The sequence below is a fragment of the Phocoena phocoena genome, chromosome 13 (assembly GCF_963924675.1).
Source record: "Phocoena phocoena chromosome 13, mPhoPho1.1, whole genome shotgun sequence".
Taxonomy (NCBI): domain Eukaryota; kingdom Metazoa; phylum Chordata; class Mammalia; order Artiodactyla; family Phocoenidae; genus Phocoena; species Phocoena phocoena.
Genome location: NC_089231.1, coordinates 10,563,674 through 10,577,688, shown reverse-complemented (window position 1 = coordinate 10,577,688; position 14,015 = coordinate 10,563,674). Strand labels below are relative to the sequence as shown.

Here is a 14,015-nt window from a genome sequence, read left to right as displayed (position 1 = left end):
ATCACCACCTCTGCCTAAAGTTTAGAGTGGCCATCACAATACTAATAGTAGTGGAATCTTAATAAAATACTATGTTAAGATAAACCACAGGGAGAGAAGAAGAATGTCTTATTTTTAACTCAACTTATTTTCTGCTTTCTTCTCTAACATAATATTAGGGCTCTACAATTAACTTTTCCCCTAAACTTAGAAGAAGTTAGTTTATTATGGATACATGTAAAACTATAATACCAAACTTATGCAAAAATATTGTGCACCTGTGATGTTCAATTTATTTTGAGTCATAATATATGAAGAAGAGCTGATTTTTGAATCAGTTATTCATAATCCACCAACAGAGATATTCATATCCATATTGAACCATGGAAATGTTGTAATAAGTGTCCACTTTCTATAAAATTATTTAGTAAAAAGTTAATCATCACTGAAAACATTCTAGGAAAAATTTAAGGTGGTGAATAGAAGGGTTGTAATCCTAAAGATTTGGGGAACACATAATACAAATATAAGAAAGAGAATGGCTAATCTTTAAATATGTCTGGGGAAAAAGTGTTAATTAAAAAATTGTGATACCTGTAAAAAAAATAAAAGGACAAATTGGACCACATTATGATGAGATTTTAATTGTGGACTGAAGTGTTTCACAACTATACTCTATTATATGAATCAGTATGGAAACCATGGAATATATGAAACAGATGCTCCTAATATCTCCCTGTGTGTGACTCAACAGAGAATTGTGTTTCCTATTAGCAAAGGAGAATAGTATTAGAGTATTAGGTGTAGAGATTAGTCAGCGAGTGAGACGAACACAGAGGCCTTCACTTCCCATGTATGGAGGCTTCAATCAACTTTGCTGACTTTATTTTCAACCTGTCTTCTTACCTTCAGAATGGATAAAGGACATATATTCCTAGATCCTCTTACACACTCGAAAACTTACCACTTCTGTGCTTTGGCTTCCAATTGTCTTGCTGTCGGCTCTACTGCTCCTCCATTAATACAATTAATTGCTTTAGCTAATTTTCTCAATATGTTTAAGAAGTCAGTGAGGGCTGGAGGAACAGACAGTGCTCAAAATGGTTGTGAAGATCCAGTGTCACCCAGCACACATCTACTACACAATAGCCCATTTTCTATTCTCCTCCTCGGTGCTTTTTCACATTGGTGTCTAGTTAGTCTAAGAGCTTAAACACTCTCCTTTCTCAGGAATTTCCTACACATTCTTCCCATAACCTAGAATGCCTTCCATGCTCTCCTCACCTTGGTCACGTCTCAGCTCAGCATTCTGGTTTCAGTGTATTCTGCCTTGGCCACATAATATGAAGGAGTTCTTACTTTCTTCTATTGAACCTTGTTTATTTCACTTCATAATATTCACAAACGTACTGCATGTATTTATTAATACACAAATGTTTAATATTTATTTGTAAGTTCCAAGAGAAAAGAGTCCTTGTTGCTTTCCTTTTATTATTATTTGTTTTTGTTTTTTGCGGTACGCGGGCCTCTCACTGTTGTGGCCTCTCCCATTGAGGAGCACAGACTCCGGACGCGCAGGCTCAGCGGCCATGGCCCACGGGCCCAGCCGCTCCGCGGCATGTGGGATCTTCTCGGACCAGGGCACGAACCCGTGTCCCCTGCATCGGCAGGCGGACTCTTAACCACTGCGCCACCAGGGAAGCCCTATTATTATTTTTTAATGTTGCAATGGTGTCCTGCTGTAAACCTAGTATACTGTACAATGCCTGTTGCATATTCAATCCTTCTCGACCAAAATTGTGTAAGGGAATGTCTTAAGGTATCTATTGCATGTATTAAAATAACTTTAACCTGTACTTTCAGAATAATAGAAACTAGGTATTATCCTGGGGAGAATTAAGAATATAGTCACTCAAATCATATTTTTCAGATTCTGATTCTCAAAAGAAACTTGATTGATAAAGGCTGACCTATTTAATACTTGCTAAATGAATGAATCAATAACAAATGCTTAAAGTCCCAACACATGCTTTAATTTTTTAAAGCTTTTCATGTCATCAAGATGGAAATAATATTTGTCTCATTAACAATCACAGAATTTTATTGCTTTTGGAACTTGCCACATTCTTGGTTGGTTAGTCAGGTTGTTTTTTTTTTTCTCATCTTTAGATACTATAAGCTCATTTATATGGGTTTAATCTTTGTAGTGACCAAAGCAATCAATATTTGTTCAATCAATGTCACATAATTCTTAACTGTTTAATAGATGTAAATAACTAAGAGCAATTTTTAAATTTATTTTATAAAGTATTCAATTGATTAACAGAAATTGGAGAAGGACAGAAAAAGCAAATGTTGTATTCATGTGAATCAAAAAGACATAAAATACAGAACTATTTTTTTTTAAGTTCCTACACCCAGCCATAAACTCAGCTTAATCTCATTCTGGCTGGGTGTACAGGTGGAACTCTGTGATTTTAATTTGCATTTCCATGATGAGTAATGAGGTTGAGCAATTTTAATATGCTTGCAGGCTTTTTGTTTGTCGATTTTTTGTCAATTGCTTGTAAATGTCTTTTCCCCATATATTTAAATTGGGTTGTCTGTAATTAATTTGTAATAATCCTTAAGTATGTTTTATATCCCATACACAAATCATTTGTGGTATGGGGGTGAAAAATCCAATCTCCCAACCTTAGAAAAACCAGCTAAAAGATTAAAAATAATTAAATGCTTAACATTACAACCCATTTATCTATTGAAACATCAGGTCTACTTTACAACATGTTTGTAGGCAGAGAACTTCTGCTCTGACTTTGCCTTAGAATCATGTTGAATTGCACTTTGTTTCTTCCAGGAATACCTGTTGTTGGTTCAATGGAGAAATATGGTTGGCCTTGTCGTAAGCTGTACAGGAGACGAGCATTATTGCCACTTGAAGGGTCATCAGCATCACTTGCTGTCACCTGGATGACAAATGTTCCTGAAGAGAAAATACATAGTTACAAGAAATTAAGCCTATGGTCTTCTTGAAAAACGGATTCCAGTTCTGTAAGGTATTCTTTCTTTAGCAAGGAGGATGATGATATGCAATTAAAGACTAGTCCTCCCTGTTCTGAATTATAAAACAAGCATCTTTCTGTGTAGACAAGAAAATATAACCTTATACAAAATAACCCTAATTTCCATACACCATATAGAGTTTTAAATATGTGAATCCATGATCTAATGAAATATAACTATTAAACAACCCGTTACAATACGTAATTAAGGATCATTTAAAGATGTGTTATTAGCAGAGGAATCAAAGGGAAATTAGAAACAGTTTTCTTCAAAAAACTATGTTGTGACCTCTACCTCAAAAAATTACAGAATATTAGTAAAATATTAATAAAGATTATTGAAATGATCTCGACATAGTGTGAAGATGAGCATAATTATTTGGCTTGCTTCATCCCCTTCTGTAAAATGCCTACTTTCTTTAAAGATTTTTTTTAAAGTGCAAAACAAAATCTACCAGATTGATAAGGTAAGTATTCTCATTAAAATTCAGTAACAATCAATAAAACTCATGGGAAATAAGTCTTTGTATGTTTAAAATTAATGGTCAAATTAAAAATATTTCTTTAATGAGCTTTTAAATTATTTTTATGTAAACATGGAATCTAGCATTATGGGTCTTGTTGGAAATCCACATCTTTTGAAACACTATGTTCTATGTCAATAAGAATGGCAACACAAATGGCACTAAATCAAATAGGCTTGTGATTTTATATGAAATTAGCATTATGAAGTTTTTCATTACAATCTAATTTTATAAACTGACACATTCTAACATGAAGCCATTCTATGCTTCAGTAATAAAAATGTTGAAACTTTTATTGTGGTCCTCAATTGCATGTATTGATAGTATTTGCTATTTTGTTTTAGAGTTGTTATGTTAGTTATTTAATGCTTGTTTTATACTGTCCTCCACTCAACATGTAGACACTCATTAGTTTCAGGTGTTTTAAATACATTCCTGCCATTTGAGAAAACATGGTTGGACCTTGAGGGCATTATGCTAAGTCAAAGGCAGAGTATGCAATGAATTATATGAGGGATCTTAAAAAAAAAAAAAAAAAAAAGCAGAACTTACAGAGACAGTGGATTACTGGTTACCAGGGTCTTGGTTGTAGGGGAATTGGGATGTTTGTCAAAGGGTACAAACTTACAGTTAGAATATGAATAAGCTCTGGGGAGATTATGTACCTTATAGTGATTATAGTCAGCAATACTGTATTATATACTTCAAAGTTGCTAAGAGACTAGATCTGAAATGTTTTCACCATGGAAATGATAATCATGTGACATGATGGAAATGATAGCTAAGGCTATAGTGGTAACCACACTGCAATATATAAATGTATGAAATCAGCACATTGTATGACTTAAACTTACACAATATTATCAATTATATCACAATAATACAAATACTAAATAAATCAATAGATAGATATATCCCTGTAGGAATCGTAAAGAATTATTCCAACAAAAGGCTTCTTAGAGACCATTTCTATCAGTTTGTAATAGGTAAGTCTTGTTCTTTTAACTATGCTTCTATGCACTCATCCATTTCCTTCCCTTACATTTCCTCATGATGTCTCCATTTCATTTATTTCTATCAGGGTTTCCTGTCTCTAGTTTGCAGAACTAGACCACCTGTATTTGGCCTCAGGAACAATAGTCAAAATCATTGTACTGTTAGTTGTTGACCAAGAGAAATTTTTAATTAAGACTTTAGATTTCTTAGTACCATACAAATGAGAATCAGGAAGACCAAGAAAATGCACTGACTCATAGACCACCCATACTTCATTTCTAGAGACAAGAGCTATGGAGTTAGGTTGTTTTTCCCAGTTCAGTTTATTTTAAAGCCCATTTTAATCGACGCTTCATTTACTTCTAACCAAAACATACCTCTTCAATGTCCTAATATGTCATGACCTTTTTCTCTACTAAATGGAAAACTTAATGTAATATATTAATGTCACAAAAAATAATTTCTTTGCGTGTGTGGGGTAAATCCAGAAAAGTCAAACTCAGAAAATTTAGTGGATAAAAATATGACATTATAAATATTCAGAATAACTCTCTCATGCGAATTTGTTAGGGAGTTCAATTTCTAGGAAAATAATTATTGTTCTCCCTTGTAAGACCCACTGCACTTTTAAATTAAAAGTAGCAATCCTACAGAACTGGCATAATTCTACAGTGTTTCAATGTTTCAAACAGTGCTTGATAATGAACCATTGATGACTAACCAGTGATTCATTTTTTATGTTTGTGAGTGAGTGTGTGTGTGTGCATGTGCGTGTGTGTGTGTGTGTGTGTGTGTGTGAAATCTTGTGTCTGTGAATCTTACTATAAACTTACCACGGAAAAAAGAAATGTAAAATAAATTAAGATGATACAAATATGCAGCAGAATTTCCAAAAGTTCATTGCGTAAAGTTTGCTTTATTCTTACTCATAATTTGTAAATGTCGTCTATTAAATTCAGAAGGACTTTAGCAATGTTCAATTCTTACATCACTCTGATGATCTCATTTTATTTTCTTCAGTTGTTTCAGTCTTTCCTTTTTTCCTGTTTCAGTTTTATTGACATTACAATTCATTAAATACAGATTAAGCAACTTTAAACCCTCTAAATATTTTCTAAATGTTTTTTCTAAAAAAGTCAATAGAGAGAAGTTATCCTGTATAATTTCCTAATCAGTAATTTAAATACTGTAGAAATCTTCAAAAAACAGTCAAACATAAATAAATAGTAATAATAAATAAACATCAAAGCAATTAAGGAATACAAAAATATTTGATAATATTTTGTATATTTATGTTTTCCATGAGGACTTGTCATGTGTAAGAGGAATTGTGCATTCACTCGCAGTTAGGTATGCTCTACTATAGTGCATACAAAGTTGAAAAAATCACTATGAGGCCAATAATGTGGCTTTCATGGAAATAATCAATAATTGTTTCACAGTTCCCCCTTCCTTGTGTCACCAGTTAAATATAGGCAACAGACACTTAGTTGTTGAGTATCATCTTTAATGTGCATTACTGACTCGATCAATGTATGAAGCATGGTACATGTCACATATGTAATCTAACCTGTTTAGTCTCTCTTTATTCATTTTACTGTGCTCTCACTAAAAGTGACAACGTTGGGTTTATTACATTAATGGATCAAAAATTAAATTCTCTCTAAATTATATTAGAAATAAATGTATTTCTAAAGGATAAATGGTCTATATGTACATTAATGAAAGATATCTTATGCAGACTATTTTAACCTGAAATATATTACCAGAAGGATATTCTTCATACATATTTACATTATTTAATAGGTTTCTTAGCTTAACTGTGTTTTATCATATAGTGTACTGGGTTATAACTAGCCCTCTTTCAGATTTAACCATGTCTTAAAACAACTTTATTCACTGCCCACATGTCTCACACACTTTTCCTCACACACCATGAAAGAAGCTGCAAGTAAAAAAAGTAGATGTCTACCAAATTAACTCTGGCTTGTTGTAATGAAGGTACTAATAAAATTTTTTAAAAATTAAAAATCAGGGACAAATGCTTCTAGGACAAGATGCCAGAAAAGAAAAAATAGGGTTTAGTAGGGCTGTCATAGGTAGAACTGGAAATCTGATCGCCCTACTTTAGAACACCGGTGACAATGCAAAATGATCACAATGATTATGTGTAAAGGGAAGGGCCAATAACCCAGAACGAATATGTGTATACTGAATCCTCTCACCCTTAACTCTTATTATTCCACCTTAAGACACCATCCTGTAATTAGAATTGAATAACTGATGGCAACTCTTAAAAATTTAAATTGACTAGATTCATGAAATTGAATTAGCAAGGAATGTAGACCAGAGAGTGGGAAAAGCCTTCTCTTGGTGACTGAAGGATCCAAAGGTCATTGTGAGCCTCTGAGTTGAGTCAGCATAGCTTGATCACAGATGGCCAAACTATTTGGAAATGCAAAGAGCCAATGATGGACTCTTGCAGCCTGAAGATCTCTTAAATCAGTTGGTATCTACCCTGTTAAGTGAACAAAAGTTTAATTCTAAAAAATTATTGTCTCAGAATCAGATTTTAATAAAAGTAGTTTCTCAGTTTACTTGTTCCTATAATAAACTTCAACATAGTATGTTGTAATATATCAATTCTGCATTCTATCCATTACATTGATAGTTGATATTGTTTGCCTATATTACCCTTGAGAGATTTTCTTCAAACATGCAAAATTTAAATCAGTTGTGTCTTTCTAGATAGCTTTCTAGAATCTTAAATCTAGTTTTTGCAAAGGACTTTATAAAAATAAATTTAAGACGATATTTGACTATGCCCACTTTATCAGACATATCATATTGCAAAAACTTATTTTACACAGGTGATGCAGCATGTAAACTTGTACCAAATGCTTGAGAAATAATAACGTTGATTTTATTCAACCTCAAAGCAGCTTCCACAGAGTTGGAGGATCTCTTCTTGTGCAACGTCTCTCCTCGTGTCTTTCTTTCTTACATGACTGATCAATCTCATTGATTCTAATTCAGCAGTCAACTAAGTTCTAACAGTTTGGTCACCCTGTATGTTTGCCTTTTCTCTACCTAAATTCTCTACTAAGGGGATCTCATCCTTTGTCATGCCCTCCATGCCAGCAATATGCCAATAACTCCAATACTGATATATGCAATTCTCCTCACCCTGCAATGGAATTTTTTTTTTCCCAGAACATGGCATGGCTGGCCCCTTTGTATCATTTCCTTCAAATGTCACCTCCTAAATGTCCCCGTTTCCTCCAGTCAATTAATCATCATCATACTTTACCCATACTTAACACTTTAATAACATACAATGTCAAATATTACCTGACTTATTTAAAAGAGTTATTTACTGTTCGTGTGCTATAACTAAAATATAAGTTCCATACTAGCCGTTACTTCATATATTTCCTTTACAACTGAATCCCCAGTCTTACAAAAAGTTCCTAGAACATGTGAGGTCCATAACATATGCTAGTTGAAGAAGAAGGAGGAAGAGGAGGAGAGAAAGGAGGAGGAGGAGAAGAATGGAAAGAGGAAAAAGAAATATCACTGCCGGACTTCCCTGTGGCTCAGTGGTTAAGAACCTGCCTGCCAATGCAGGGGACACGGGTTCAAGCCCTGGTCCGGGAAGATCCCACATGCCGCAGAGCAACTAAGCACGTGTGCCACAACTACTGAGCCTGTGCTCTAGAACCCGCGAGCCACAACTACTGAGGCTGCGTGCCACAACTACTGAAGCCCACGCACCTAGAGCCTGTGCTCCACAACAAGAAAAGCCACCACAATGAGAAACCTGCACACCCCAATGAAGAACGGTCCCCGCTTGCCACAGCTAGAGAAAGCCTGCGCACAGCAAAGAAGACCCAGTGCAGCCAAAAATAAATAAATAAACAAACAAATAAATAAATTTATTTTAAAAAAGAAATATATCACTGCCTAGCTATCAAACAGGACAATATTAATGTGCCAATTATATCTAAGGACAGTTGGTCTTGATACATGCTACACAGCTAAATTTGTTTAGGCTGTTGTTAAAAACCTATGTTCTGAATACATGTAGAAATAGGTCGTTAAATCGTCACCTGGAATGTTAAAAAAAATGAAGAATCAGGAAAATATATAATGGAATATACATTTTTAGACTTCCTGGCTAATGAATCAAATGTTTAAGTAAGGCAGTTTTAAAGCACATTAGCATAATTTTAAAATGACAATTATTAAATCACATTGAAGTTTATCATACTTAAGTAAATTTTGTGAATTAAATTTTACTATCTGTTGTATTATTAAACTCTTCTGACAAAGAATGAGTGGACAAATTTTGTATAACCATACCATGATTTTCCCCCTATTGGAAAGACATGTCTGATTTCCAAGGCAGTCAATTATTACATCTCATGGAAAGCATTCTCTTCTACAAGTATTATATTTAAAATATTTATTAAAGTGACATTGGGTTTGAAAAAGAACTTAAAAATGGATATGGCTAAACAGAGGTCTTCAACCATTTTGTTTTGTTTTTAATTTTCATGTTCCGTTGTTTGGATGCATGTAGGATTCTAGTCTTATAAATTGGTTTCTCCTGTTTTTATGTGTGACTCTTTCAGGATGATCTTATGTATTTTTTGAGATACAAAAGAATAGTTTGTTTTGGAAAGTAAATTCTTTTATTGAAGAAACCAATAAGTGAACAAGCTAAAGAATTTTATGTATACTCAAATAAACACTTCTTTCTATTGAAGACTGAAATTATATTTTAACAAGACAAATTATTTATTAATATATAGTATAATTATTTACAAGATTTTAATCATTTGTCTAATTTTTCAAATATTTTACTTAACACATTTGCAGAAGGAAGTACCTGTGTAGAATGGTAAATAATTCACTTCCAAAACATATGCTCAAAATTTTAAATCTGCTTTCATTGTTAATAGGTACATCTTTGATGTAAATTAATATGCAATACCTTCTGGAGACATCTCTGGTACAATGGCCTCATAAGGTTCATCTAGGAATTTTGGTTCATTGTCATTGATATCCGACACTCTGATGACAAACTCAGACTCAGGTTCCATAGCCCTTCCAGTAGTGGTGTCTATTACCTGGGCTCTTAGAGTGTAGAGGGACCGTTCCTCTCTATCAAGCTTCTGTACAGCATATATGTCACCTGTTCTTTCATCAATGACAAAAATACTTCCAGCTCCAGCTCCCAAAAGCTTGTACTGGAAAGAGTTGTTTCCATTGTCTAAATCAGATCTTAGCTGCAAGTGCAAAGAGAGATAATTTACTTTCCAAACATGTTAAGACAAATTTTAATCATTGCATCTTCATGTCTGTTAATTATTCCCCAAGTTAAAAATTCCATATAATTCCCATAGTATATTAAGTGAGGTAAAATGTTAAGTTTAAGATTAAAATCTATCACCAGGCAGAGAAGTCTTTGAATTTTCAACGTAAAGTGCTATACAAAGTTCATTACTCTAAACAGATGATTCTAATTAGAAACTATAATGATTGGAAAACAAAGCCCCTTTTATACATTATGCACAAAAAAGTTGGTTCGTGTTTACTCTATATGATTACATTTTTAGTCACTAAAACCATACTCTCAAATATTTATATTAGATGGGGGCCTAGAGACAGAGAGATAATGATCTAAAATAAATTTAAACAGTGATGTTCTATCTCTAGGCTAAAAACACATAGAAAACATGGAAATATTAGTAAGAAAATTAGGGAGCATGTTGAGAAGATGATAATAATCTCAATCATCCATAAAATCTACAAATTGCTTTATATTAGTTTTCTCAATTAATCCTCATGCATTCATTGTAAAATACACATAATTGATATAATAAATTCTTTCAATAGAGAAAGAAAATGATAGTGAAAATTTTAAAAACTTTCACAGCGTCACATGGTTTTGGGGTAGAATTATGATTTACACCAAAAGGCCAATTTGATCTCAGATCCTCCCCTGCAAACCAGTACCTAACATGGTCTTTTAGTCCTTGAGTTTTAGCCAAATTAACTCTAACTCTTCCTTTCCAACATAGGTCACTCAGTTCTCAAATGTACTTCTTTTGTCCTCACTATTTTATTTATTTAAGAGCAAAGTAACTTTGTTCATTATTCATAGTGTGAATGGAATTTTGAATTTTATATATAAAAAAGATGTTATGATATAGGTAACATTGTATGATTTTTCATATCCAACTTATTTTTACATAAAGAAAGGAAGCATTAGAGAATAATCTCTTAATTATTGTGAACCCATGGTTTCCTTGATTCACCATTCTGCAAAGTAAGAGCTTCTCTGAAAATTTACAAAGTTAGCCAAAAAATACAACCTTAATTTCATAATTTTTCTGATAGCTTGAAGTACAATATATTATTCTGGACTAATTAATAATTTTTTCTATGTGATTGTGGAGAATATCTAAAGATATCTAAAACAACTAATTTTAATAATGTGTTGAACATCACTGCTCTACAATGAAAGAACCAAATTGGAGATAATAAAAAGATAATAAAAAAGAGTTACAGCTTTTAAAATTTGAAAGTCCTTCATTACTCATAAAAGTGAAATCCCCATGCCCCAGTGATAAGAAATTGTGGAAAACAAATGTACTCTCCAATAAGTATACCAAATGAAAGCAATGCATATCCCCTGGTTTCCAAATATTATTTCAATGTAGTTTGAAAATTTGAATGTTAGAATGAAGACAAGTCAAATTCAGTCATGAATAAATGTATTTCAAGTATATTCGTGTTAATTTTCATAGATCAGTGAGCTTGATCTTTTTAAGGACCCATATTTAATTTTTTAAAAAATTGAACATCTTCCTCTTGTTGTCACTAAATGCATAAGTTAAACACATTTCAATTTTGTGGATTCTAGTGTTATAAAATTTTCTGTATTTCCATTCAAAAATATTTTTTCAATTACATAGTTACTATCAATTTGGCAAATCAATATGACTAAATTTTTACCTAATTGTGCTTTCCAAATTTAATCTCTTTTAACAAACAGATCAAAAAGAAAGTTATTTTGGACACATCAACTACATTTTATTTTTACCAGCTCTGTTATTATAAGCATGTACGTATTCATTATTACTCTATTTTAAACCAGTTACCTGCATGTGGTTTAAGTTTAATGAGGCTGTTTAGAGGAAAAGATATCTGTTAGAATACTTTCATAAATATTTTTACAGAATGAAAAAGAAGCAAAATAAACCACTATATGAAAGGAGGAAATGGGAGATATGTGTAGGGAGCAGAAAAACAAAACCCAGAAAATGTGAGTTATTCAGTGACTAGTCCCTGTTCTGACTGCATTGATGCACTTCCCTGTAGAACCACTAACATTCGCCTGCCAATAGTAGCATGTCTCCTTATTCAGTGGTGGGAGAGCCTATGGGGGTCTGTGGAGTCCACTGTAAATATGGCTAGAGACTCAGGTAACTAGCAGACACTTAACAACAGACCTCACACTGTTCTGCCTGTGCTTTACCTGGAGTTATCTTAGAAAATAAAAAGGGATGAGAAGTATTACTTATAGCAGACAGGCACACGCGCGTGTGGGTGCATACGCGCACGCGCGCGCGCACACACACACACACACACACGATTGAAATCTGTTTGCCTAAAACCTTAATCTAGGCCTTTGGACGAATGTACTCATATATTTGGCTGATGGGACAGATGAATCCATATGGAATCCAGACAACACACTAACACTGCAGCTCTCCTAAAAGGGCTAGAAAAAGAGAGTTAATAAATTTTGAGTGTTTCACACTTTGGGCCCAATTAAATTTTAGTGTCAGTTAATTAGTGGTTAAACTTATTTCAGTACATTCATCCAGAGAAAGAGCCTTACAGAGAAGGACATGATATTATAACTACCTCTGTTTGAAGAAAATCAAATAATAGTAAAACCCAAAAACATAAATAGGAAATGTTTTTTCTCATGTAGGAAATTTTCTTAAAATGTATTCTTATAAGAAAATGAAATAATTATTTGTTTTACTTCAACTTCACTAATCAAATGAAGTGTGTAGGCTCTTGAAGCTACATAACTGTGAAAGGACTTGGTATTAATCTGCTTCATTAAAAATTAATGAGGGGTAAATCAACACCTACTTAGCATAATGGAAAATCAGGCTAAATACCGTTGGTAAACATTACTGTTCTCTGTGTGGTGGCTTTGATCCATTACCAAAAATAACACCGTCACATTTCCAGATGTTGATAAATGCTGCAACTTTGTATGAGGTTAAAGTGAAATTTAAAAACCAGAGCTTTCCTTCTTCTTCAAGTTTTTGCGACTATTTTAGGTGCTTGCAAATATAACAATCAATTATGCTGGTGTTTGAAGCTTTCTAATGTTTCCACTAAGAAAAACGGAGAATTCATCAAATACCGAAGCCTCCTCCACTCTTTCGATCAGATTTACAAGGTTATTTCCTGTAGCACTTTCAGAAAATCAGTACCTGGCCAATGTGATGTCTAGTCTTATTCATTTCTTCTGGTACAAAAAACTGGTTCCACATCCAGCCCCGCCTCACTCTCAAATGAGATCCCGCTGGGTGCTTAACTTCCTCTGTTTTAGAGTTTTCTGTTGCTATAAGGCAAGGCAATAGGAGAGGAATTCCCAACATATAAGGCAGCAATAAGCAGCAATTCATTCTGATCTTGATTCCAACTGGTATTCTTCAGAGAAACAGTATGTTGCAAACAAAAATCTTATGTTCCCTTGTAATATTTTTAACTCTTAGGTATCTTTCATATTCCTAGAGAACAAAAAACAAAACAAAATTCTCGACATTTAAAAAATAACATTTTCTCGCATAATTGTTAAAGACATGATACAACTTTTGCATTTGTAAAAGTGGAACAGAAATACACACTCATCTTCCAGTTAAGCTACTTAATTATGTTTTGTAACTCAGCAATAATTTGAATGGTACAATTACAGATTTCTGCTCAGTCATTGTAGTCATAAATTTGCCTGAAGGTTGAAAAGTTGCTCTAGCAATCTCCTTGATTGATAACTGACACTGAGATATTTTTGAAAATTTAACCTGCTTACTTCTTCCTTTCTATCTCAGTAAAATTCAAACTATCCAATTAAATCAACCATCAAGCCAGGGAAAAATGTGACATTTTTCCTCTTTTTCAATAGATACGCTTTGTCATCCAGTTTCCCATGTTATGGTATTTTACATAGCTAATTAAATAGACAAAATGGCAATTCAACTTAAAATCTGGGGGATTTAAACATTTACACCGATTTATACTGATGTTATAAAACATCATGTGAATAGAAATCCTGTTAAGATATTTTTATATTGCAAAAGATATGAAAGAAATGTTTTTCATCTTAACAAAGAAATAAAGCCATTTTAAAAAAAATAAATGA

The 14,015-nt window shown here is 33.1% G+C and overlaps 1 protein-coding gene across 1 annotated transcript in view; it reads right to left on the bottom strand.

Moving 5' to 3' along the window:
• CDH19 (cadherin 19) overlaps window positions 1-13,281 on the bottom strand; it is a 49,529-nt gene extending 36,248 nt beyond the window's left edge. Inside the window, exons 1-3 of the mRNA XM_065889714.1 lie at window positions 13,087-13,281; window positions 9,558-9,852; window positions 2,843-2,962 (exon numbers count right to left, since the gene is read on the bottom strand). Of these exons, the coding sequence (XP_065745786.1) occupies window positions 2,843-2,962; window positions 9,558-9,852; window positions 13,087-13,281 (610 nt within the window). The remainder of the gene's footprint in view (window positions 1-2,842; window positions 2,963-9,557; window positions 9,853-13,086) is intronic.
• Window positions 13,282-14,015: the final 734 nt, after the last annotated feature.